At 49.2% G+C, this 27,729-nt stretch overlaps 1 protein-coding gene across 2 annotated transcripts; it reads left to right on the top strand.

The window, feature by feature from the left end:
* Positions 1-1,004: 1,004 nt before the first annotated feature.
* Positions 1,005-27,729, top strand: mrgbp (MRG/MORF4L binding protein). 2 transcript variants are annotated; one of them, XM_059981055.1, is made up of 5 exons: positions 1,012-1,193; positions 2,242-2,363; positions 20,581-20,662; positions 21,366-21,440; positions 27,298-27,729. In XM_059981055.1, exons 1-5 carry the CDS (start codon positions 1,073-1,075, stop codon positions 27,468-27,470), a joined length of 573 nt encoding a protein of 190 aa, XP_059837038.1. In that variant the 5' UTR covers positions 1,012-1,072; the 3' UTR covers positions 27,471-27,729. The 2 variants fall into 2 exon arrangements, with proteins under 2 accessions (XP_059837039.1, XP_059837038.1); XM_059981056.1 differs by lacking the exons at positions 21,366-21,440; positions 27,298-27,729 and adding an exon at positions 20,872-21,357 and having other exon boundaries at positions 1,005-1,193; positions 20,581-20,652.

Here is a 27,729-nt window from a genome sequence, read left to right on the forward strand (position 1 = left end):
TCTGTACCGGAGAGGGGAGACTGCCTGTTGATCACTGGTGGGATCACTCTGTACCGGAGAGGGGAGACTGCCTGTTGATCACTGGTGGGATCACTCTGTACCGGAGAGGGGAGACTGCCTGTTGATCACTGGTGGGATCACTCTGTACCGGAGAGGGGAGACTGCCGTTTGATCACTGGTGGGATCACTCTGTACCGGAGAGGGGAGACTGCCTGTTGATCACTGGTGGGATCACTCTGTACCGGAGAGGGGAGACTGCCTGTTGATCACTGGTGGGATCACTCTGTACCGGAGAGGGGAGACTGCCTGTTGATCACTGGTGGGATCACTCTGTACCGGAGAGGGGAGACTGCCGTTTGATCACTGGTGGGATCACTCTGTACCGGAGAGGGGAGACTGCCTGTTGATCACTGGTGGGATCACTCTGTACCGGAGAGGGGAGACTGCCTGTTGATCACTGGTGGGATCACTCTGTACCGGAGAGGGGAGACTGCCTGTTGATCACTGGTGGGATCACTCTGTACCGGAGAGGGGAGACTGCCTGTTGATCACTGGTGGGATCGCTCTATGGCAGAGGAAAATTCCTGCCACTGTGCTTGGGAAAATTACCCAGGTTTCCGGTGTTTTGGAAATGGACTAGGACTAGAGACTTTTTTTCCAGCACAAACCTGAGGAAATCTGCAGATGCTGGAAATTCAAAACAACAACACACACAAAATGCTGGTGGAACACAGCAGGCCAGGCAGCATCTATGGGGAGAAGCACTGTGGACGTTTCGGGCCGAGACCCTTCGTCAGGACTAACCGAAGAGAAAGATGCCAAGAGATTTGGAAGTAGTGTGTTGAGGGGGAAATGCGGAATGATGGAGAAGACCGGAGGGGGCGGGGCGAAGCTGAGAGCTGGAGTCACGCTGCCTCCTCGTGGCCAGGCGCCGGGGCATGCGGCACGCGTGGGGACTGATGGGATTCTTGGCAGAACTGTGGAGGACCGTTGGCGGCGGGGAGAATGATGGGATTCCTGGCGGGAGGAAGGAGGACCGCGGTTGCTCCGCCATCGTTGGGTCCCGGTGGCAATGGCCGAGGTTCAGGTGGCGGCAGGCCCGGGAGAGAAGGACCGTGAGGAGGAGTCGGTGTCGTGGACTCCCGAGGTCGAGGTCTGCCTCTTCCACGCCATGCTGGGTCACAAGCCCGTCGGTGAGTCCCTCTCCCACACTGACTGAATGTGACAGTGAGGGGTCAGCCGTCACTGGGGACAGGGGTACTTTACTTGTTTATGCTGTGCTTTATCTTTTAAATGGACTGCACTTTTTTGCTAGATTTTTACACTTTATTCCGCATTGTTATTTATTATATTATAACCTTGTTGTAGCTCAGATGTCTCTGTATACAACCCTGAGATTCAATTTCTTGCAGGTATTCATAGTAAATACAAAGATGTAAAATAGAATCAATGAAAAACTATGGGCAAACAACCACGGTGGAAATTGTACAAGTACAAAACAATAATTAAAAGGTGAAGAACTTGAGTTGTGGAATCAGTTCACTGTTAAGATGAGTGAAGTTATCCCCTAGGTTCAAGAGCCTGATGGTTGGGGGGGCAATAACTTCCTGAACCTGGTGTGAGTCCTGAGGCAGGAGTGCGAAAAGAGTGTGGGTGGGATGCTGGGGGTCCTTGATGGATGCTGTTTTCCTGTGACAACATTCCATGTAGATGTGCTCAATAATGGGGAGGGCTTTACCTGTGATGGACTGGACTGTATCCACTACTTTTTGTAGGATTTTCCATTTGGTGTTTACATACCAGGCCATGATGCAGCCAGTCAATATACTCTCCACCCTGCATCTATAGAAGTTTGTGAGTTTTAGATGACATGCCGAATCTTTGCAAACTTTGCAGAAGTAGAGACACTGCTGTGCTTTCTTCGTGACTGGGCCCAGGGCAGTACCTCTGAAATGATAACACCGAGGAATTTAAAGTTGCTGATCCTCTCCATTGGCTGTTTGATAGACTTTTAAATAGGTTCTATTGGGTTTCTTTGTTTTGTGGCTGTTTGTAAGGAGGCGAATCTCAAGGTTGTGTGTAGTGTGCATACTTTGATAATAAATGTACTTCGAAGCGTTCAGAAATCTGATGGCGGAGGGGAAGAAGCTGTTCCTGAAACATTGAGTGTGTTTTCAGGCTCCTGTACCATACTAACAAGCAGAGTAATGGTGAATAAATACTCTCCCTGTCTGTCCACAGGGGTTAACCGACACTTTCACATGATCTGTATCCGGGACAAATTCAGCCAGAATATTGGACGCCAGATCTCCTCCAAGATAGTTTGGGAGCACCTCAACGTCATGTACGACATGCAAGCACTGGTATGTCACTGGTCCTCAGATTTACTCTTAGATTGGGGTCTTGCCGTGGGGAGAAGTCTGCTCCCTCACACCGATGTCACTACCTGCCTCTCCAGACCAGAAGGTTCCTTCACAGTCACCCACAAGGCCTTCTGGAACTTTTTGAACTTGGCAGTGAAATAAGTTAAGGGTTGTTCAGTAGTGTAATGGTCAGTGTGATGCTATCAAAGTACGAGCATCCCAGGCTCAATCCCCTCTACTGTCTGCAAGGAGTTTGTACGTTCTCTCTGTGACTGCATTGGTTTCCTCCCACTTTCCAAAGACTTGTAAGTTATTAGGTTAATGGACTGAGGACTTGTTACCGTGCTGTATCTCTAAATGAAATATAACAATGATCAAAGGGTTAATCACCTCAAACTTTTGCCCAGGGTTGGTTGTTGCCAATCGTGTCATTGACAGCTGGGTTCTACAGCCAATCAGAATTCTCATGACAAATAAACTAGGAAGCTCATTCCAGTTCACATGTAACCCCTTCACCGGGCTCGTATGCAAAGTTGGCTTGTTAACCGGCTCTGCTAACAGCCACAGGAGTCAGCGGTGAGAAGGCCACCTTGCATGAACAATGTGTCCAGGGTCACTATGAATTGGGGTTCAACCAAACAGGAACATCATGATGTTCTGATTAAAGAAACCTTGATTTGAGTGACTGCTGCAAAAATACTGCCTGTACACAATTGTTAGTCAGCAAGAAATAACAGATCATACACCGTATTAAATTATAAAGTAAGTATATTTACCAATTCCAGCTTTATCAAACAGTTAGCAGTAAAAAGAAAAAAAAATAAAAGAGCCCATTACAGTTAACGGTGCACAGAAAGTTGGAGTTCATCCTGGAGTTGTGGGACCCACGGTCTGCGTGGAAGGACACCAAACATAGCTCAAAATCCATGTCCAGTGGGCTCTCTCGGGAGTATTGGCCCTTCCTCCTTTGTAGTCACACATCAGCACATAGCACCATGCAACAGGGATGCTCCTTCCCCCGGCCTTCCCATCCGTCTTGATTCATTCCTTCATTCCTTCTCATCCATCTTCCCTCCGGCCTCTCAACAGCTCCTGCGAAAAAACACGAACCACACTGTCCATTGCCAAAAGCTTCCTCTGCCCTCTCCCTATATCTTTCTCCCGATTCACCGTCCTCATGGGAACTACCCGAAGCCAAAGCATTCTACCAGCAGGGCACACTGCTTTTACAGAAAACTTCTCAAATGAAGAACCTACAGCATAACAGTATGACTCTTAACCAGGGCATTGTGCTCTCCCACTCACCTAAAACAGTCATGTCCTCATGACTTTGTAACTTATTAAACCATTATTAACACAGTATTCAAATGAATTTCGTGACTTCAGGACCCTGATCCATTTATAAATGGAAGTAGCACATCTCACCATGAGAATGTTTCCCAGGTGCATCCTCTGCCAGCCTAGCTACAGGTTTCCTGACTCTTAGATGTCCTTTATCTCATCTTCAGCTCCTCCAGCTTCAGCCACTCCCGGTGACTTTCCTGTCCACGGGACGATGTCTCCCCCGTCTATCACTCGGACCTCAAGAACTCCCTGTAACTTTCCTGTCCATGGGACGATGTCTCCCCCGTCTATCACTCGGACCTCAGGAACTCCCTGTGACTTTCCTGTCCACGGGACGATGTCTCCCCCGCCTATCACTTCAACGTCAGGAACTCCCTGTGACTTTCCTGTCCACGGGACGATGTCTCCCCCGTCTATCACTTCAACTTCAGGAACTCCCTGTGACTTTCCTGTCCACGGGACGATGTCTCCCCCGTCTATCACTTCAACTTCAGGAACTTCCTGTGACTTCCCTGTCCACGGGACGATGTCTCCCCCATCTATCACTTCAACCTCAGGAACTTCCTGTGACTTCCCTGTCCACGGGACGATGTCTCCCCCGTCTATCACTCGGACCTCAGGAACTCCCTGTGACCTTCCTGTCCACGGGACGATGTCTCCCCCGTCTATCACTTCAACTTCAGGAACTCCCTGTGACTTCCCTGTCCACGGGACGATGTCTCCCCCATCTATCACTTCAACCTCAGGAACTTCCTGTGACTTCCCTGTCCACGGGACGATGTCTCCCCCGTCTATCACTCGGACCTCAGGAACTCCCTGTGACCTTCCTGTCCACGTGACGATGTCTCCCCCGTCTGTCACTCGGACCTCAGGAAGTCCCTGTGACTTTCCTGTCCACGGGACGATGTCTCCCCCGTCTATCAATCGGACCTCAGGAACTCCCTGTGACTTTCCTGTCCACGGGACGATGTCTCCCCCGTCTATCACTTCAACCTCAGGAACTCCCTGTGACTTCCCTGTCCACGGGTCGATGTCTCCCCCGTCTATCACTTCAACTTCAGGAACTCCCTGTGACTTCCCTGTCCTCGGGACAATGTCTCCCCCGTCTATCACTTCAACCTCAGGAACTTCCTGTGACTTCCCTGTCCACGGGACGATGTTTCCCCCGTCTTTCACTCGGACCTTAGCAACTCCCTGTTACTTTCCTGTCCACGGGACGATGTCTCCCCCGTCTATCACTCGGACCTCAGGAACTCCCTGTGACTTCCCTGTCCACGGGACGATGTCTCCCCCGTCTATCACTCGGACCTCAGGAACTCCCTGTGACTTTCCTGTCCACGGGACGATGTCTCCCCCGTCTATCACTCGGACCTCAGGAACTCCCTGTGACTTCCCTGTCCACGGGACGATGTCTACCCGTCTACCACTCGGACCTCAGGAACTCCCTGTGACTTTCCTGTCCACGGGACGATGTCTCCCCTGTCTATCACTCGGACCTCAGGAACTCCCAGTGACTTTCCTGTCCACGGGACGATGTCTCCCCCGTCTATCACTCGGACCTCAGGAACTCCCTGTGACTTTCCTGTCCACGGAACGATGTCTCCCCCGTCTATCACTCGGACCTCAGGAACTCCCTGTGACTTTCCTGTCCATGGGACGATGTCTCCCCGTCTATCACTTCAACCTCAGGAACTCCCGGTGACTTTCCTGTCCACGGGACGATGTCTACCCCGTCTATCACTCGGACCTCAGGAACTCCCTGTGACTTTCCTGTCCACGGGACGATGTCTCCCCCGTCTATCACTTCAACCTCAGGAACTCCCTGTGACTTTCCTGTCCACGGGACGATGTCTCCCCCGTCTATCACTTCAACTTCAGGAACTCCCTGTTACTTCCCTGTCCACGGGACAATGTCTCCCCCGTCTATCACTTCAACCTCAGGAACTTCCTGTGACTTCCCTGTCCACGGGACGATGTTTCCCCCGTCTATCACTCGGACCTCAGGAACTCCCTCTGACTTTCCTGTCCACGGGCCGATGTCCCCCCCCGTCTATCACTTCAACTTCAGGAACTCCCTGTGACTTTCCTGTCTACGGGACGATGTCTCCCCCGTCTATCACTCGGACCTCAGGAACTCCCTGTGACTTTCCTGTCCACGGGACGATGTCTACCCCGTCTATCACTCGGACCTCAGGAACTCCCTGTGACTTTCCTGTCCACGGGACGATGTCTCCCCCGTCTATCACTTCAACCTCAGGAACTCCCTGTGACTTCCCTGTCCACGGGACGATGTCTCCCCCGTCTATCACTTCAACCTCAGGAACTCGCTGTGACTTTCCTGTCCACGGGACGATGTCTCCCCCGTCTTTCACTCGGACCTCAGGAAGTCCCTGTGACCTTCCTGTCCACGGGACGATGTCTCCCCCGTCTATCACTTCAACTTCAGGAACTCCCTGTGACTTTCCTGTCCACGGGACGATGTCTCCCCCGTCTATCACTTCAACTTCAGGAACTCCCTGTGACTTTCCTGTCCACGGGACGATGTCTCCCCCGTCTGTCACTCGGACCTCAGGAAGTCCCTGTGACTGTGTCTCCCCCGTCTATCACTCGGACCTCAGGAACTCCCTGTGACTTTCCTGTCCACGGGACGATGTCTCCCCCGTCTATCACTCGGACCTCAGGAACTCCCTGTGACTTTCCTGTCCACGTGACGATGTCTCCCCCGTCTGTCACTCGGACCTCAGGAACTCCCTGTGACTTTCCTGTCCACGGAACGATGTCTCCCCCGTCTATCACTCGGACCTCAGGAACTCCCAGTGACTTTCCTGTCCACGGGACGATGTCTCCCCCGTCTATCACTCGGACCTCAGGAACTCCCTGTGACTTTCCTGTCCACGGAACGATGTCTCCCCCGTCTATCACTCGGACCTCAGGAACTCCCTGTGACTTTCCTGTCCATGGGACGATGTCTCCCCGTCTATCACTTCAACCTCAGGAACTCCCGGTGACTTTCCTGTCCACGGGACGATGTCTACCCCGTCTATCACTCGGACCTCAGGAACTCCCTGTGACTTTCCTGTCCACGGGACGATGTCTCCCCCGTCTATCACTTCAACCTCAGGAACTCCCTGTGACTTTCCTGTCCACGGGACGATGTCTCCCCCGTCTATCACTTCAACTTCAGGAACTCCCTGTTACTTCCCTGTCCACGGGACAATGTCTCCCCCGTCTATCACTTCAACCTCAGGAACTTCCTGTGACTTCCCTGTCCACGGGACGATGTTTCCCCCGTCTATCACTCGGACCTCAGGAACTCCCTCTGACTTTCCTGTCCACGGGCCGATGTCCCCCCCCGTCTATCACTTCAACTTCAGGAACTCCCTGTGACTTTCCTGTCTACGGGACGATGTCTCCCCCGTCTATCACTCGGACCTCAGGAACTCCCTGTGACTTTCCTGTCCACGGGACGATGTCTACCCCGTCTATCACTCGGACCTCAGGAACTCCCTGTGACTTTCCTGCCCACGGGACGATGTCTCCCCCGTCTATCACTTCAACCTCAGGAACTCCCTGTGACTTCCCTGTCCACGGGACGATGTCTCCCCCGTCTATCACTTCAACCTCAGGAACTCGCTGTGACTTTCCTGTCCACGGGACGATGTCTCCCCCGTCTTTCACTCGGACCTCAGGAAGTCCCTGTGACCTTCCTGTCCACGGGACGATGTCTCCCCCGTCTATCACTTCAACTTCAGGAACTCCCTGTGACTTTCCTGTCCACGGGACGATGTCTCCCCCGTCTATCACTTCAACTTCAGGAACTCCCTGTGACTTTCCTGTCCACGGGACGATGTCTCCCCCGTCTGTCACTCGGACCTCAGGAAGTCCCTGTGACTGTGTCTCCCCCGTCTATCACTCGGACCTCAGGAACTCCCTGTGACTTTCCTGTCCACGGGACGATGTCTCCCCCGTCTATCACTCGGACCTCAGGAACTCCCTGTGACTTTCCTGTCCACGTGACGATGTCTCCCCCGTCTGTCACTCGGACCTCAGGAACTCCCTGTGACTTTCCTGTCCACGGAACGATGTCTCCCCCGTCTATCACTCGGACCTCAGGAACTCCCTGTGACTTTCCTGTCCACGGAACGATGTCTCCCCCGTCTATCACTCGGACCTCAGGAACTCCCTGTGACTTTCCTGTCCACGGGACGATGTCTCCCCTGTCTATCACTCGGACCTCAGGAACTCCCTGTGACTTTCCTGTCCACGGAACGATGTCTCCCCCGTCTATCACTTGGACCTCAGGAACTTCCTGTGACTTCCCTGTCCACGTGACGATGTTTCCCCCGTCTATCACTTCAACCTCAGGAACTCCCTGTGACTTCCCTGTCCACGGCTCGATGTCTCCCCCGTCTATCACTTCAACTTCAGGAACTCCCTGTGACTTCCCTGTCCTCGGGACAATGTCTCCCCCGTCTATCACTTCAACCTCAGGAACTTCCTGTGACTTCCCTGTCCACGGGACGATGTTTCCCCCGTCTTTCACTCGGACCTCAGCAACTCCCTGTTACTTTCCTGTCCACGGGACGATCTCTCCCCCGTCTATCACTCGGACCTCAGGAAGTCCCTGTGACTTTCCTGTCCACGGGACGATGTCACCCCCGTCTATCACTCGGACCTCAGGAAATCCCTGTGACTTTCCTGTCCACGTGACGATGTCTCCCCCGTCTATCACTCGGACCTCAGGAACTCCCTGTGACTTTCCTGTCCACGGGACGATGTCTCCCCCGTCTATCACTCGGACCTCAGGAACTCCCTGTGACTTTCCTGTCCACGGGCCGATGTCTCCCCCGTCTATCACTCGGACCTCAGGAACTCCCTGTGACTTTCCTGTCCACGGGACGATGTCTCCCCCGTCTATCACTAGGACCTCAGGAACTCCCTGTGACTTTCCTGTCCACGGGACGATGTCTCCCCCGTCTATCACTCGGACCTCAGGAACTCCCTGTGACTTCCCTGTCCACGGGACGATGTCTACCCGTCTACCACTCGGACCTCAGGAACTCCCTGTGACTTTCCTGTCCACGGGACGATGTCTCCCCTGTCTATCACTCGGACCTCAGGAACTCCCAGTGACTTTCCTGTCCACGGGACGATGTCTCCCCCGTCTATCACTCGGACCTCAGGAACTCCCGGTGACTTCCCTGTCCACGGGACGATGTCTCCCCCGTCTATCACTTCAACCTCAGGAACTTCCTGTGACTTTCCTGTCCACGGGACGATGTCTACCCCGTCTATCACTCGGACCTCAGGAACTCCCTGTGACTTTCCTGTCCACGGGACGATGTCTCCCCCGTCTATCACTTCAACCTCAGGAACTCCCTGTGACTTCCCTGTCCACGGGACGATGTCTCCCCCGTCTATCACTTCAACTTCAGGAACTCCCTGTGACTTTCCTGTCCACGGGACGATGTCTCCCCCGTCTATCACTTCAACCTCAGGAACTCCCTGTGACTTTCCTGTCCACGGAACGATGTCTCCCCCGTCTATCACTTCAACTTCAGGAACTCCCTGTGACTTTCCTGTCTACGGGACGATGTCTCCCGCGTCTATCACTTCAACCTCAGGAACTCCCTGTGACTTTCCTGTCCACGGGACGATGTCTCCCCCGTCTATCACTTCAACCTCAGGAACTCCCTGTGACTTTCCTGTCCACGGGACGATGTCTCCCCCGTCTATCACTTCAACCTCAGGAACTCCCTGTGACTTTCCTGTCCACGGGACGATGTCTCCCCCGTCTATCACTTCAACTTCAGGAACTCCCTGTGACTTTCCTGTCTACGGGACGATGTCTCCCGCGTCTATCACTCGGACCTCAGGAACTCCCTGTGACTTCCCTGTCCACGGGACGATGTCTCCCCCGTCTATCACTCGGACCTCAGGAACTCCCTGTGACTTTCCTGTCCACGGGACGATGTCTCCCCCGTCTATCACTCGGACCTCAGGAACTCCCTGTGACTTCCCTGTTCACGGGACGATGTCTCCCCGTCTATCACTCGGACCTCAGGAACTCCCGGTGACTTTCCTGTCCACGGGACGATGTCTCCCCCGTCTATCACTCGGACCTCAGGAACTCCCTGTGACTTTCCTGTCCACGGAACGATGTCTCCCCCGTCTATCACTCGGACCTCAGGAACTCCCTGTGACTTTCCTGTCCACGGGTCAATGTCTTCCCCCGTCTATCACTCAGACCTCAGGAACTCCCTGTGACGTTCCTGTCCACGGGACGATGTCTCCCCGTCTATCACTCGGACCTTAGGAACTCCCTGTGACTTTCCTGTCAACGGGACTATGTCTACCCCGTCTATCACTCGGACCTCAGGAACTCCCTGTGACTTCCCTGTCCACGGGACGATGTTTCCCCCGTCTATCACTTCAACTTCAGCAACTCCCTGTGACTTCCCTGTCCACGGGACGATGTCTCCCCCGTCTATCACTTCAACTTCAGGAACTCCCTGTGACTTCCCTGTCCACGTGACGATGTCTCCCCCGTCTATCACTCGGACCTCAGGAACTCCCTGTGACTTTCCTGTCCACGGGACGATGTCTCCCCCGTCTATCACTCAGACCTCAGGAACTCCCTGTGACTTTCCTGTCCACGTGACGATGTCTCCCCCGTCTATCACTCGGACCTCAGGAACTCCCTGTGACTTCCCTGTCCACGGGACGATGTCTCCCCCGTCTATCACTCGGACCTCAGGAACTCCCTGTGACTTTCCTGTCCACGGGACGATGTCTCCCCCGTCTATCACTTCAACTTCAGGAACTCCCTGTTACTTCCCTGTCCACGGGACGATGTCTCCCCCGTCTATCACTTCACCCTCAGGAACTTCCTGTGACTTGCCTGTCCACGGGCCGATGTCCCCCCCGTCTATCAGTTCAACTTCAGGAACTCCCTGTGACTTTCCTGTCTACGGGACGATGTCTCCCCCGTCTATCACTCGGACCTCAGGAACTCCCTGTGACTTTCCTGTCCACGGGACGATGTCTCCCCCGTCTATCACTCGGACCTCAGGAACTCCCTGTGACTTTCCTGTCCACGGGACGATGTCTCCCCCGTCTATCACTCGGACCTCAGGAACTCCCTGTGACTTTCCTGTCCACGGGATGATGTCTCCCCCGTCTATCACTCGGACCTCAGGAACTCCCTGTGACTTCCCTGTCCTCGGGACAATGTCTCCCCCGTCTATCACTTCAACCTCAGGAACTCCCTGTGACTTCCCTGTCCACGGGACGATGTCACCCCCGTCTATCACTCGGACCTCAGGAACTCCCTGTGACCTTCCTGTCCACGGAACGATGTCTCCCCCGTCTATCACTCGGACCTCAGGAACTCCCTGTGACTTCCCTGTCCACGGGACGATGTCTCCCCCGTCTATCACTCGGACCTCAGGAACTCCCTGTGACTTCCCTGTCCACGGGACGATGTCTCCCCCGTCTATCACTCGGACCTCAGGAACTCCCTGTGACTTCCCTGTCCACGGGACGATGTCTCCCCCGTCTATCACTCGGACCTCAGGAACTCCCGGTGACTTTCCTGTCCACGGGACGATGTCTCCCCCGTCTATCACTCGGACCTCAGGAACTCCCTGTGACTTCCCTGTCCACGGGACGATGTCTCTCCCGTCTATCACTCGGACCTCAGGAACTCCCTGTGACTTCCCTGTCCACGGGACGATGTCTCCCCCGTCTATCACTCGGACCTCAGGAACTCCCTGTGACTTCCCTGTCCACGGGACGATGTCTCCCCCGTCTATCACTCGGACCTCAGGAACTCCCTGTGACTTTCCTGTCCACGGGACGATGTCTCCCCCGTCTATCACTCGGACCTCAGGAACTCCCTGTGACTTTCCTGTCCACGGGACGATGTCTCCCCTGTCTGTCACTCGGACCTCAGGAACTCCCTGTGACTTTCCTGTCCACGGGACGATGTCTCCCCCGTCTATCACTCGGACCTCAGGAACTCCCGGTGACTTTTCTGTCCACGGGACGATGTCTCCCCTGTCTACTGCTCTTACCTTCCGGTGGCTCATGTTCCCCTGCCCCATTACTGAACTTGGCTTCCTTCAGCCTAAGCAGATGCTGGTGAACGTTTTCAGCCTTCACGGGTGCAAACCGGTGAGACCTGTCTCGGAAAGGCGTGTCCTCAGTGACTCTAATAATGTGGCAAGTCCTCTTTCAACAGCCAGCATCAGTAGAAAAAAACACCTTTGCATTCCAACAACTTCTCAGTTATCTCCTTTTCCATTTCTCGGGTATCAGTGAGTCACCAGAGTTGTTTTAGTGTCAATGTCTTCAATCGATGAGCCTGTTTCCCTTCCATTTTTTCCTGAAAACTGGTCACTATCCCCACAGGAAAATTGAGAGCTACCTATTGGGTTTTCTGCCTGTGTCAGCTGCTGGACCCTTTAATCTCCCTACCAATCTGTTTTTTCCCATATTATCTGAGCACTGCCATTCATTCAGTAACTGAGATGTCTGCTCAGCTCAAGCCTCATATTCTTCCTCCCCATCAGGTGTGGGCTTGACTCCAAAGAACACCCCCAGCCTACAGTAACTTATTAATTTATCAACCAGTGATGTAATTGCCGAAACCAGTCAGATTTTATAGCCACCGCTGAAGGACTCATTAAACTTTTCACATCAAACAACTCTTCCCTCACTTCGCAGAAACAATAACTTGTCTTTAAAGTCTTTGGCCTCAGCCACATCCCCCACTTCATGGACTACCCATGGCCTCGCCTTTCCAGGATCTCCCAGCCAATCAGGTAGTACGACTTCATTCACATCACTGCTAATTTGGACTAACATGACATCCTTCCTGACTGATTGGTCAAAATGCCGTTCAATCAGCATTTCCCCAAAGCTTTGACAGAACCCAGCATTCTGAGTAGCCCTTCATCAGGAATTCGGACATCTAGCCTGCTCGAAACACAAGCATTATTTGTGGATAATCTCTTTGACTCACACCGAACCTTGTGTCCATGGTAAAGTACCTTTATCACTTTCCCCAACACTAGTTTAAAACACAGGCTTAAATACACAGACTGCTTAATCAGCTGTAAAACAGCAGGTACACAGCATCTGAAATCCTGGACCCCGGTCCCCACAGAATCTCAGGATGGAGTTTGGACGAAATTGAGGTGGCATATGATGACAACTATTGCAAGGCAGTGAGAATATGTAAAAATCTCTGAAATTCCCAGCAGCTGAAGAAACCAGGCACACATCCTTCGATGGTGAATCTGTGGATTTCATTGCCACAGGCAGCTGTGTCATTGGGTGTATTTAAAGCGGAGGTTGATGTGTTCTTGATTAGCCAGAGTGTCAAAGGTTGCAGGGAGAAGGCAGGAGAATGGGGTTGAGAGGGATAATATAACAACCATGATGGAATGGCAGAGCAGACTTGATGGGCTGAATGGCCAGGTTCTGCTCTTGTCCTATGGTGGGGAATCTGATGACCCACAGTACCTCCAGACAACCACACATAACTGTCGGTTCCTGTATGTAACATGAAAGGAGGTGCCCTGTAAATGAGAAAATCTGCAGATTCTGGAATTCCAAGCTATGCAAATAAGATAAAAATCTGCCTGTATAAATGGTCTTTCCAATTCCTCTCGAAGCTCTTTGCTTTTCTCAGGCCAGGCAAAGTCCTGATAATCTCTGCCCATCACACCATGTCAGCCCAGTGCAATAACGGACATAGTCACTATCTCAGATCTACTCGCTACCACAGCCTACACACAACCATCACTGATCTCCAGGTGAATGTTGTACTATTGTGGCAAAGTCCATTGTCCACTAGTTCTCATTTTAACAGTGTAAGTTCAGTGTGTCCTCCTCAAAGCTGATCATATCCACTCAGCAGGTCCGGCAGCATCTCGCAGAGCGAATAAACAGTCGATGCTTCAGCCCGAGACCCTTAATCAGGACTAGAAAGGGCCTTGCTCAACCACCTACCTTCCCCTCATCTATCATTTGCAAGCTTCCCCTTCTCCCACCACCTTATTCTGGCTTCTGCCCCCTTTCCAGTTCCTCCACTATCTTTGTGTGTTTCTTTGGATTTCCAACATGAGCAGATTTTTTTTGTTTTTATTTAAACCTGACGCCTTACTTTATTTTGAGCCCTTTTGGCCCAGTGTTATAGTGTGACCAATTAACCTTCTAACCCATACGTCTTTGGATAGTCGGACGAAACCGGAGCACCCAGAGAAAACCCTTGCAGTCACGGGGAGAACGTACAACTCCTTACAGGCAGAGGCGGAATTGAACCAGCGTCGCCAGCTCTGTAAAGCGTTACATAGAACATAGAATACTACAGCACATTACAGGCCCTTCAGCCCACAATGTTGTGCCAACCCTCAAACCCTGCCTCCCATATAAACCCCCCACCTTAAATTCCTCCATATACCTGTCTAGTAGTCTCTTAAACTTCACTAGTGTGTCTGCCTCCACCAATGACTCAGGCAGTTCATTCCACGCACCAACCACTCTCTGAGTAAAAAACCTTCCTCTAATATCCCCCTTGAACTTCCCTCCCCTTACCTTAAAGCCATGTCCTCTTGTACTGAGCAGTGGTGCCCTGGGGAAGAGGCACTGGCTGTCCACTCTGTCTATTCCCCTTCTCTCCAAAGAGTAAAGCCCTAGCTCCCTTAATCTCTGATCATAATCCATACTCTCTAAACCAGGTCCTCGGTACCCTTTCCAATGCTTCCACATCCTTCTTATCGTGAGGCGACCAGATCTGGACACAGTACTCCAAGTGTGGCCTAACCAGGGTTTTATAGAGCTGCATTATTACCTCGTGACTCTTAAACTCTATCCCTCAACTTATGAAAGCTGACACCCCATAAGCTTTCTTAACTACCCTATCTACCTGTGAGGCAACTTTCAGGGAGCTGTGGACATGTACCCCCAGATCCTTCTGCTCCTCCACACTACCAAGTATCCTGCCATTTACTTTGTACTCTCCCTTGGAGTTTGTCCTTCCAAAGTGTACCACCTCACACTTCTCCAGGTTGAACTTCATCTGCCACTTCTCAGCCCACTTCTGCATCCTATCAATGTCTCTCTGCAATCTTTGACAATCCTCTACACTATCTACAACACCACCAACCTTTGTGTTGTCTGCAAACTTGCCAACCCACCCTTCTACCTCCCATCCAGGTCGTTAATAAAAATCACAACAGGTAGAGGTCCCAGAACAGATCCTTGTGGGACACCACTAGTCACAACCCTCCAATCTGAATGTACTCCCTCCACCATGACCCTCTGCCTTCTGCAGGCAAGCCAATTCTGAATCCACTTGGCCAAACTTCCCTGGATCCCATGCCTTCTGACTTTCTGAATAAGCCTACTGTGTGGAACTTTTTCAAATGCCTTACTAAAATCCATGTAGACCACATCCACTGCACTACCCTCATCTATATGCCTGGTCACCTCCTCAAAGAACTCTATCAGGCTTGTTAGACACAATCTGTCCTTCAGAAAGCCATGCTGACTGTCCCTGATCAGACCATGATTCTCTAAATGCCCATAGATCCCATCTCTTAAGAATCTTTTCCAACAGCTTTCCCACCACAGAGGCAAGGCTCACTGGTCTATAATTACCCAGACTATCCCTACTACCTTTTTTGAACAAGGAGACAACATTCGCCTCCCTCCAATCCTCCGGTACCATTCCCGTGGACAACAAGGACATAAAGATCCTAGCCAGAGGTTCAGCAATCTCTTCCCTCGCCTCGTGGAGCAGCCTGGGGAATATTCCATCAGGACCCGGGGACTTATCCATCCTAATGTATTTTAACAACTCCAACACTCATCAATTTCCCTCTCAGTGGTGAATACCGAAGAGAAGTATTCATGCGCAGGCGCGTGAAGGAGTCCCGGGAAGGAGGGAAGACATATAAAGAACGCCGCCTTAAGAAGCGGGCAGCTTCGTTTGCGGGCAGCAGAGTGAGCCGGGCGCAGAGTGTAGGGCTTGGGCTCAGAGGGCTTAGGCGGAAGAGGGCACAGTAGGCTTATCTTTTAGTTCTTGTATTTTCAGTTATTTGGGAGGTATGAGTGTGAGGGCAGCTTGTTGTTCTCGGTGTCGGATGTGGGAGATCCTGGAGTCTCCGAGCCTCCCGGACGTCCACATCTGCGCCAGGTGCGCCGAACTGCAGCTCCTGAGGGACCGAGTTAGGGAACTGGAGCTGCAGCTCGATGACCTTCGCCTGGTCAGGGAGAGTGAGGAGGTGATAGAGAGGAGTTACAGGCAGGTGGTCACTCCGGGACCACGGGAGGCAGATGGGTGGGTTACAGTCAGGAAGGGGAAGAGGCAGGTACTAGAGAGTACCCCAGTGGCTGTACCCCTTGACAATAAGTACTCATGTTTGAGTACTGTTGGGGGGGACAGCCTACCTGGTGGGAGTGACAGTGGCCGAGCCTCCGGCACAGAGGACGGCCCTGTAGCTCAGAAGGGTAGGGTTAGAAGAAAGAGGTCCATAGTAATAGGGGACTCAATAGTCAGGGGCTCAGACAGGCGTTTCTGTGGAGGTGACCAGGAGTCCCGGATGGTAATTTGCCTCCCTGTTGCCAGGGTTCGGGACGTTTCTGATCGCGTCCAAGATATCCTGAAGTGGGAGGGTGAAGAGCCAGAGGTCGTGGTACATGTAGGTACCAATGACATAGGAAGGAAAGGGGAAGAGGTCCTGAAACGAGAGTATAGGGAGTTAGGAAGGCAGTTAAGAAGAAGGACCGCAAAGGTAGTAATCTCGGGATTACTGCCTGTGCCACGCGACAGTGAGAGTAGGAATAGAATTAGGTGGAGGATGAATGCGTGGCTATGGGATTGGAGCAGGGGGCAGGGATTCAAGTTTCTGGATCATTGGGACCTCTTCAGGGGCAGGAGTGACCTGTTCAAGAAGGACGGGTTACACTTGAATCGTGGGGGGACCAATATCCTAGCGGGGAGGTTTGCTAGGGCTACAGGGCGGACTTTAAACTAGTAAGATGGGGGGGCGGGAGACTATTTAAGGAGACTATGGGAGAGGAGGTTAGTTCACCAGTGGAGCAAGTAAATAGACAGTGTGTGAGGGAGGAAAGGCAGGTGATGGAGAAGGGATGCGCTCAGCCCGAAGATGTAAGGGAGAAGAAAGAAAAGGATAATAAATTTGAATGCATTGTTAGGGATGGAAAGAGAGGAGGAGATGGAGAGTATCTTAAATTTATCTATTTTAATGCTAGGAGCATTGTAAGAAAGGTGGATGAGCTTAAAGCGTGGATTGATACCTGGAATTATGATGTTGTAGCTATTAGTGAAACATGGTTGCAGGAAGGGTGTGATTGGCAACTAAATATTCCTGGATTTAGTTGCTTCAGGTGTGATAGAGTAGGAGGGGCCAGAGGAGGAGGTGTTGCATTGCTTGTCCGAGAAAATCTTATGGCGGTGCTTTGGAAGGATAGATTAGAGAGCTCCTCTAGGGAGGCCATTTGGGTGGAATTGAAGAATGGGAAAGGTGCAGTAACACTGATAGGAGTGTATTATAGGCCACCTAATGGGGCGCGTGAGTTGGAAGAGCAAATGTGTAAGGAGATAACAGATATTTGTAGTAAACACAAGGTGGTGATTGTGGGAGATTTTAATTTTCCACACGTAGACTGGGAAGCTCATTCTGTAAAAGGGCTGGATGGTTTAGAGTTTGTGAAATGTGTGCAGGATAGTTTTTTGCAACAATACATAGAAGTACCGACTAGAGATGGGGCAGTGTTGGATCTCCTGTTAGGGAATGCAATAGGTCAGCTGACAGATGTATGTGTTGGGGAGCACTTCGGGTCCAGTGATCACAATAGCATTAGCTTCAATATAACTTTGGAGAAGGACAGGACTGGACCTAGAGTTGAGATTTTTGATTGGAGAAAGGCTTACTTTGAGGGGATACGAAGGGATTTAGAGAGAGTGGATTGGGTCAAGTTGTTTTATGGGAAGGATGTAATAGAGAAATGGAGGTCATTTAAGGGTGAAATTATGAGGGTACAGAATCTTTATGTTCCTGTTAGGGTGAAAGGAAAGGTTAAAGGTTTGAGAGCACCATGGTTTTCAAGGGATATTAGAAATTTGGTTCAGAAAAAGAGGGATGTCTACAATAGATATAGGCAGCATGGAGTAAAGAATTGCTCGAGGAATATAAAGAATGTAAAAGGAATCTTAAGAAAGAGATTAAAAAAGCTAAAAGAAGATACGAGGTTGGTTTGGCAAATAAGGTGAAAGTAAATCCGAAAGGTTTCTACAGTTATATTAAAAGCAAGAGGATAGTGAGGGATAAAATTGGCCCCTTAGAGAATCAGAGTGGTCAGCTATGTGTGGAACCGAAGGAGATGGGAGAGATTTTGAATGATTTCTTCTCTTCGGTATTCACTAAGGAGAAGGATATTGAATTGTCTAAGGTGTGGAAAACAAGTAAGGAAGTTATGGAACCTATGACAATTAAAGAGGTGGAGGTACTGGCGCTTTTAAGAAATTTAAAAGTGGATAAATCTCCGGGTCCTGACAGGATATTCCCCAGGACCTTGAGGGAAGTTTGTGTAGAAATAGCAGGAGCTCTGACGGAGATCTTTAATATGTCATTAGAAACGGGGATTGTGCCGGAGGATTGGCGTATTGCTCATGTGGTTCCATTGTTTAAAAAGGGTTCTTGAAGGAAGCCTAGCAATTATAGACCTGTCAGTTTGACATCAGTGGTGGGTAAATTAATGGAAAGTATTCTTAGAGATAGTATTTATAATTATCTGGATAGACGGGATCTGATTAGAAGTAGCCAGCATGGATTTGTGCGTGGAAGGTCATGTTTGACAAACCTTATTGAATTTTTTGAAGAAGTTACGAGGAATGTTGACGAGGGTAAGGCAGTGGATGTAGCCTATATGGACTTCAGCAAAGCCTTTGACAAAGTTCCACATGGAAGGTCAGTTAAGAAGGTTCAGTCGTTAGGTATTAATGCTGGAGTAATAAAATGGATTCAACAGTGGCTGGATGGGAGATGCCAGAGAGTAGTGGTGGATAATTGTTTATCGGGATGGAGGCTGGTGACTAGCGGGGTGCCTCAGGGATCTGTTTTGGGCCCAATGTTGTTTGTAATATACATAAATGATCTGGATGATGGGGTGGTAAATTGGATTAGTAAGTATGCCGATGATACTAAGGTAGGAGGTGTTGTGGATAATGAGGTGGATTTTCAAAGCTTGCAGGGAGATTTATGCCGGTTAGAAGAATGGGCTGAACGTTGGCAGATGGAGTTTAATGCTGAGAAGTGTGAGGTTTTACATTTTGGCAGGAATAATCCAAATAGAACATACAGAGTAAATGGTAGGGCATTGAGGAATGCAGAGGAACAGAGAGATCTAGGAATAATTGTGCATAGTTCCCTGAAAGTGGAGTCTCATGTAGATAGGGTGGTGAAGAGGGCTTTTGGAACGCTGGCCTTTATAAATCAAAGCATTGAGTACAGAAGTTGGGATGTAATGCTAAAGTTGTACAAGGCATTGGTAAGGCCAAATTTGGAATATTGTGTGCAGTTCTGGTCACCGAATTATAGGAAAGATATCAATAAATTAGAGAGAGTGCAGAGACGATTTACTAGGATGTTACCTGGGTTTCAGCAATTAAGTTACAGAGAAAGGTTGAACAAGTTAGGTCTCTATTCATTGGAGCATAGAAGGTTGAGGGGGGATTTGATCGAGGTATTTAAAATTTTGAGAGGGATAGATAGAGTTGACCTGAACAGGCTGTTTCCATTGAGAGTAGGGGAGATTCAAACTAGAGGACATGATTTGAGAGTTAGGGGGCAGAAGTTTAAGGGAAACACGAGGGGGTATTTCTTTACTCAAAGAGTGATAGCTGTGTGGAATGAGCTTCCTGTAGAAGTAGTAGAGGCCAGTTCAGTTGTGTCATTTAAGGTAAAATTGGATAGGTATATGGACAGGAAAGGAGTGGAGGGTTATGGGCTGAGTGCGGGTAGGTGGGACTAGGTGAGATTAAGGGTTCGGCACGGACTAGGAGGGCCAAGATGGCCTGTTTCCGTGCTGTTATTGTTATATGGTTATATGGTTATATTGAGGACCTCACTCACTTCCACAGCCTCCAGGCACATCTTCCCACCGCTAACTGCTACATTACGGAGCTGCCAGGCCATATTGTATCTCAGTGGAACATGAACTTTGAATTTCAATTAAATTCAGGTTTGACAGGTTTTAGTTGTTCTATATAATTTGGAAAATTCAGGTATTTCGAATATTTAGACACTTTCACTCTAATAAATTGGAAAGGTTTCAGCCCATAACATTGTCTGTACATTTTTCCATCCATGCTGCCTGGCCTGCTGAGTTCCTCCAGCATTTTGTGTGTGTTGCTCTGATTTCCAGCATCTGCAGATTTTCTCTTGTTTGTGAAAGTGCTGGACAATAAACTCCACGTACACATTGCTGACACTTCCCTATTGTCCTGGATTGTCCATCGTTTTTCCAGTCACGTCCTCCAATGTACATCAATAAATATGTATTGGAGGCCCCTCAATTATATACACCTCATTTTGGTTTTCCCTCACCCTAGGACCCCACCTCCTCCTATAGGACATGCCCTGCCCCACTCACCCTGCTACTCACTTCCTACAATCTCTGTGCATCTCTGAGGTTGCCTAAACCCACTGCTTTCCACATTATTCCCCCCCCCCCCCATCACAAATCAAACTCTGTGCACCATTCTTTCAGCGTTGTAAGTCTGGGGAATTGTTACTGTGTCCAGAGTCCCCTAGCTCTTCCTTGTTTTCCTGTTTTCCAGCACGAGTCAGAAATCCTGCCTTTTCCAAATGGCGAGCGGAATTTTGTTCTACCTGAAGACATCATCCACGAGGTGAAGGAAGGTGTGGAGCTGTGATTGCGCAGGCGCAGGAGCGGGAGGTTGTGCCCGCTGTTTCATCCGATCCCTTATCGTAACCTCATCTACACATTTTCACCTGTAACATTCCTCAGTGAAAATCTGTACTCTGCTTCCATCGGCCTTGCAGATATTTAAGGATTGTTCAAGTCCTGGCAGTATTCTCTGACCTTAATAATGCCTTCCCTATAACAGGGTGACCGGAACTGTATGCAGTTTGAGCGGCTCAGCATAGTGGCTAGCAGCGCCAGCAACTCTGCTTCAATCCCCGCTGCTGCCTGTAAGGAGTGTGTACATTCTTCCCGTGACTGCGCGGGTTTCCTCCCACGGTCTAAAGACATACAGATTAGCAGGGTGATTGGTCATGTGGTGTAACTGGGCAGTGTGAGTTCATTGGGCCAGTAGAGCCTGTCACCGTGCAGCATCTCCAGATAAGCTAAAGTACTCCAGCTGTGGCTTCACCAGCAGTGCAGTGTAATATCCCACCTTTACTCAATTCCCTGACCGGGGAAGACCAACATGCCAAATGCCACAATCACCACTGTCCCTCTGACCCAACTTGTCCCAGTAAGGCAGTAAAATGGCTCTGCACCCGGTTGTGGCCTGTTCCCCAGGGGTCCAGTCTCTCTGACCAGTGAGCTTAGGTCTGGTGAGTCCCCTGTGTAATATTTGATACTCTTCCACCACAGGCAAGGCTGGAGCAGAGGAGGAGCTGAAGGCTGAGCTGAAGGAGGAGTTGCCAGAGCTGGCAGTGACCGAGGAAGGTGTGTGCGTGGAATCCCCCTACTACAGTACACCACAGAACAGGCTCTTTGGCCCACGATGTTGTGCCAAACCAATTAAATTAGTAATCAAGTAGCTAACTAGTCTCTCTTCTACCTACACAATGTCCATATCCTTCCATTTTCCCTCACATCCATCTGCCTATCTAAATGGCTCTTAACAATCTCAAACGTATCTGCCTCCACCACCACCCCAGGCAGCATATTCCAGGCATCTGCGTTGTAAAAAAAACTTGCCCCTCACATCTGCTTTGAAATTATCCCCTCCCTGAGAAAAAGCTGCTCTCTAATGCCCTGTAATCCTGGCAAATCTCTTCTGCACCCTCTCTGGAGCCTTGACATCCTTTCACAATGGGGTAATCAGAACTGAATGCAGTACTCCAGGTGTGGCCTAACTAAAGTTTTATTAAGCTACAACATAACTTTGAACTCATTGCTTCAACTCAAAAATATGCATGCCATATGCTGTCTTAACCACCCTATCAACCTGTGTGGCCACTTTCAGGGAGCTGTGAACTTGGATTCAAATGTCCCTCTGCTCATCAACACCATTCAGGATCTTGCTCATAACAGTGTACTGCCTCCTTGCATTTGCCCTACCGAAGTGCAACACCACTTTTGGCCAGTTCCATCTACCATTCCTCCACCAGTATCTGCAACTGTACTGCTTGTCACTCTCCTACACTATCCACAGCATCACCAATCTTTGTATCTTACAAGCCCACCAATCTACATTTTCATCTCGGCTACATCCACAGCTCTGCCTTCATCAGTCACCCTTGTCACCTCACCAAAAAACTCAGCTTGCCCCACACAAAGCCACGTTGGCTCTCCCGAATTAGGCCATGGTTTCCAAATGCTCAGAAGTCCGAGCCCTAAGAACTCTGTCTGGTAACTTCCTTAGCACTGACATGATATTCACCTGGATTCATTTCCAGGGTTATCCCTAGTTCCCTTCTTGAATAGTGGAACAACGTTAGCTATTTGCCAATCCTCGGGGACCTAACCTGGGGCTAGTGAGGACACAAAGATATTGGCACAGACCCCAAAGATCTCTTCTCTTGCCTCAATAACCTGGGGTATACCCTATCAGTACTTGCGGAGTTTGCACCTCAGTGCTCTCTAAGAGCCCCAACACTACCTCGAACTGTCCTAGCATCTCAATACATATCCCTATCCTGCTCATCCTTCTTGATAAAGACTGATGTTGTCATTGTCATCATTATCGTTGTGTGCCATGTTGTATGACATGCTCGATCATGGTCTATGACCATGATTGTTCTTGACAAATTATACAGAAGTGGTTTGCCATTATCAAAACCCTTCAGAGATTGTCAGCCTGGTGTCAGTGGTCGCATAACCAGGAGTGTGATCTGCACCGGCTGCTCAGACGACCGTCCACCACCTGCTCCCACGGCTTCACGTGACCCTGATTGGGAGCTAAGCAGGTGCCACACCTTGCCCAGGGTGACCTGAAGGCTAGCAGAGGGAAGGAGTGCCTTACACCTCCTTTGGTAGAGACCCCACCACACAAAATCCTGATGTAAAGTACCTATTAAGGACCTCGCTCACATTCTCTGCATCCAAGTAAATGGTGCCCCCTTTATCCTGCCTTCTCCCCAGTTACCCAATTGCTCTTGATGTATGTATAAAATGCTTTGGGATTCACCTTTATCCTACTTGGCAAGGACTTTTCATGGCCCCTCTTGATTTCCTAATTCCCTTCTTGGGTTCTTTTTCTGGCTTCTTTATAACCCTCAAGGGTTCTCATTGATTCTAGCTTCCTAACTTTTACATACTTTAACTTTTTCTTCTTGACCAAATTAATCAGCTTTGTTGATACCCAAGGTTCTCTTACTTTGTCTTCCTTCTGACTGTCCTGTAGTCTGTGCAGTTGGTCTTTAAACACCTGCCACCTATCAGATGTGGATTTGCCCTGTTCCCAATGAACTCTTCCTATGTCCTGTATCATGCTCTCAGTTTGTTCTGCTCCAATTTAATACTCTCCTGCAAGATCCATACTTATCCATCGCCATCTTAAAGCAAGGAGTTGGGGTCACTGTTCACTCACTAAGAGGTTGGTTACCTGACCAGGCTTATTACCAAACACCAGGTCCCGATCAGCCCCTCCTCTTGTTGGACTACCTACATATTAATAATAACAATAATAACTTTATTTAAAAAGCACCTTCCATACATAGTGGTGCTAGAAAGTGTGTGTACCCTGTAGCATTTTCTCTATTTCTGCATAAATGACCTAAAATGTGATCAGATCGTCATGTTAAGTCCTAAAACTAGATAGAGAACCCAAATAAATAACAAACATTATACTTGTTCATTTATTAAGGAAAAGCTATCCAATGTTACATGTATTTGTTGGAAAAAGTATGTGAAACTTCTACAAAAGCTATTTTGAGGCAAGTGTTCCAATCAATGAGATGAGATTGGAGATGCGGTTGTAGAGGTGCCCTGTCCTACCAAAAAGACATCCAAAGTCATGTTACTGACAGAGCCTGCTCTTCTCCAGAAAGATCCGTTTATGTGTGCCATGCCTCGATGAAAACAACTTTCAGAGGGCCTCAGAGGAAGAATTGTAGAGATGCATAAAGATGGAAAAGGCTAGAAAAACATTTCTAAATACCAGTGTTCATCAGTCCACAGTAAGAGAAATTGTCTACAAATGGAGGAAACTTGGAACTCTCCCTAGGAGTGGGCATCCTGCAAAGATCACACCAAGAGCACATGCAATTCACCTGAAAGAGGTGATAAAGACATGAGGGTATCAGCAAAAGATCTGTAGAACTTGCTAAAGTCTTTGTTCATGTGTCTACTGCAAGAGAAACACTGAACAAGAATGGTGTTCACAGAGGGGCACCACTGCTCGCCAAAACAACATTGCTGCACCTCTCAAGTTTGTAGAAGACCACCTGGATGTTCCACAGCACTTCTGGGACATGTTCTGTGGACAGATGAGACAAAAGTTGAACTTTCTGGCAGAAATACACACCACTGCATTTGGAGGAAAAAGAACACTGCACACCAACACCAAAACCTCATCCCAACTGTGAAGCCTGGCGGAAGAAGCATCGTGGTTTGGGGCTGCTTTGCTGCCTCAGAGCCTGTACAACTTGCAATTGTTGAGAGAACAACTAATTCAACTTTGTATTAAGACAGGAGAGTGTCAGGGTAGCTGTCCATCACCTGAAGCTTATAGAAGTTGGATAATGCAACAAGACAATGATCTGAAAGACGAGTAAATCAGTAACAGAATGGTTTAAAAAGAAGAAAATTCATGTTTTGGAATGGCCGAGTCAAGTCCTGACCTTAATCCTACAGAAATGTTGTGGAAGCAGTTTGTGCAAGGAAGCCTGCCAACGTCCCAGAGTTGAAGCAGTTTTTTAAGGAGGAATGGCCTAAAATTCCTCCAAGCCGATGTGCAAGACGGACCAACGGTGGAAACTTTTGGCAAGGGGGGTCGCACCTGTTACTGAAAGAAAAGGTTAACATACTTTTTTCAACAAATACACATAATATTGGATCATTTTTCCTTATAAATAAATGAGTAGGTATGATGTTTTTATTTAATTGGGTTCTCTTTCTCTAGTTTTAAGACTTGCATGAAGATCCGATCACACTTTAGGTCAAATTTATGCAGAAATAGAGAAAATTCTACAGGGTTCACAAACTTTCTAGCACCAATGTATTAAAATGCAGGCTCAAAGTGCCACACATAGATCGTAAAGGAAAATCAACATACATAAAAAGACAAAATTAAAAATCATAAAGACAAATGTTATATAGAATAAAACATAATTGATTTAATGTAATACAAATTAATAAAATGTAATGATTTAAGAAACCCTCCCAGATGCACCTATGCACTTAACAAACTCTGCCCCATCTAAATCTCTTGTATTCATGAGGTCCTAGTTTATATTAGGAAATACAAACTGTCCCCCATAACAACAATCCTATTATTTTTATATTTTTCCTTAATCACGTATCTTTTCCTCAATGTCCCGGTGGCCATCGGGGAGGATTTGTAGTACAATCCCATCAGAGTGATTCCACCTTCCTATTTTTACGTTCTACCCATATAGACTCGGTGGATAAGCCCTGCTTTATGTCCCCTCTGAGTGCAGTTGTGATATGGTTTCTGATTAGTAATGCAACCCCTCCCCCCCACCTCACTCTATCCTTTCTAAAACACTGAAACTTTGGGACTCATTCCTGTGTCCCTCTCACAATCAGGTCTCTGTAATGGTCACAGCATCATAGTTCCATGTTCCTCTAGCAGTTTTTTGTGTGTGGCTCTGGATTTCCAGCATCTAGACCAAGTCTTGTGTTCTGGATCGGGTGAAGTCATGTGAAGCACAGGTGACCTGAGCTGGTGTGTGGTTCTTTGCTTTAACACCTCACTCCTTGCTACAGCTGTCTTCGAGACCCCAGAAGATCTTAAGATAAAGGAGCAGAATTAGGCCATTCTGCCAATCGAATCTGCTTTGTCATTCCATCATGGCTGATTTATTATCCCTCTCAACCCCATTCTCCTGCCTTTTCTTGTAGCCCTTGATGGCCTGGCTAACCAGGAACCTGTCAACATCCGCTTTAAATATACTCAGTGACCTGACCTTCACAAGCATCCGTGACAACAAATTCCACAGATTCATCACCCTCTGACTAAAGAAATTCATCCCAATCCCTGCTGCAAATGGACAACCCTCTATTCCGAGACTGTGCCCTCTGGTCCTAGACTCTCCACATCCACTCTATCTTGGCCTTTCAATGAGGTTCCCCCTCATTCTTCTAAACTCCAGTGGCATCAAACACTCCTCATACATTAACCTTTTCATTCCTGGGATGATTCTCATGAACCTCTGGACCTTCAGTACCAGCACATTCTTTTTTGAATAAGGGCAGAAATCTGCTCTCAATACTCCAAGTATGGTTTGACCAATGCCTTGTAAAGCCTCAGCATCACATCCTTACTCTTATATTCTAGTCCTCTGGAAACTAATGCTGAGATTGCATTTGCCTCCCCTACTACCAACTCAACCTGCAAGTTAACACTTAGGAAATCCTGCACAAAGATTCCAAAGTCCCATTGTACCTCTGATTTTTTAAATTTTCTCCCCATTTATATAAAAAAAAAGTATACACCTTTATTCCTTCTACCAAAGTGCATGGCCATACACTTCTCTACACTATATTCCATTTGTCCCTTCTTTGTCCATTCTCCCAATCTGTCTCAGTTCTGCTTCCTTAACAGTACCTGCTCCTCCTCCTATCTTTGTATTGTCTGCAAATTTGGCCACAACACCGTCAATTCCTCATCCAAGTCGTTCATACGTAGCATGAAAAGAAGCAATCCCAACACCAACTCCATGTAGACCACGGCAGGAAACTTGCTTGTCTCCTGCCTATCAATCTTCCGTCCCTGCTAGTACCTTTCCTGTGATACTATGAGCTTGTTAAGCAGCTCCATGTGCAGCACCTTCTGAAAATCCAAGTAAACAACATCCACTGACTCTCCTTTGTCTGACTTTCCTGTTATTTCTTTGGCTTATACTGACTGTGGCCTGTTTTATCATGAGCTTCCAAGTACCCTGAAACCACGTCCTCAACAATGGAGTCTTCCACGGAGCCATGAGTGCTTATGATGCAGAGCTCAGGGTGGGAATGTACAGTTGTCAGCAGAGTGGGGGGAGGTAGGGAAGTCCGGTTGTGTGGCTGGATTCAGCACCCTATTCACTGCTGTGGTGCCTGAACCCGAAGTCAGCACTGAGAATTCCTTTCCACTTTACCAGCGATCTGTTGGGACTCTTTCTCCCCCACACAGGTAATGCCAAGGTGGCAGAGAAGCTGATGGTGAAGGAGAAGATGTCGGTGGCGGGCGAGGCAGGAAGCAAGGACGTGGTCGACAAGCGGAAGAGAAACCGATCCACAGCCAGCCTCTTGAGTGTGAACAGTAATCCAGCGAGCCCAAGCGGCGCCAAGCGCAGGCGGGTGTAACGTCTGCAAGATTGGAATCTCCAGCTGTTCAGCAGCAAGACTGAGGAAAGGAGGGACAGTGACCACGAGGTCTGTAACCCCGGCTGGCCAGCCATGGGGCAAGTGCCCCTTTGTCCCTCAAATCTGTTAGATCTTCGGTTCTTCAGCCCCGTTCTGTTGCACTCCACCCTGTCCAGGTCATCAGATGTGCAAGGGACTGTTCAGTCCCTTCTGGCAGACATCCCCAAATTTCCTGAACTGTGCTGGACCCATGGGGAGG

Source organism: Hypanus sabinus, chromosome 9 (assembly GCF_030144855.1).
Source record: "Hypanus sabinus isolate sHypSab1 chromosome 9, sHypSab1.hap1, whole genome shotgun sequence".
Classification (NCBI taxonomy): Eukaryota; Metazoa; Chordata; class Chondrichthyes; order Myliobatiformes; family Dasyatidae; genus Hypanus; species Hypanus sabinus.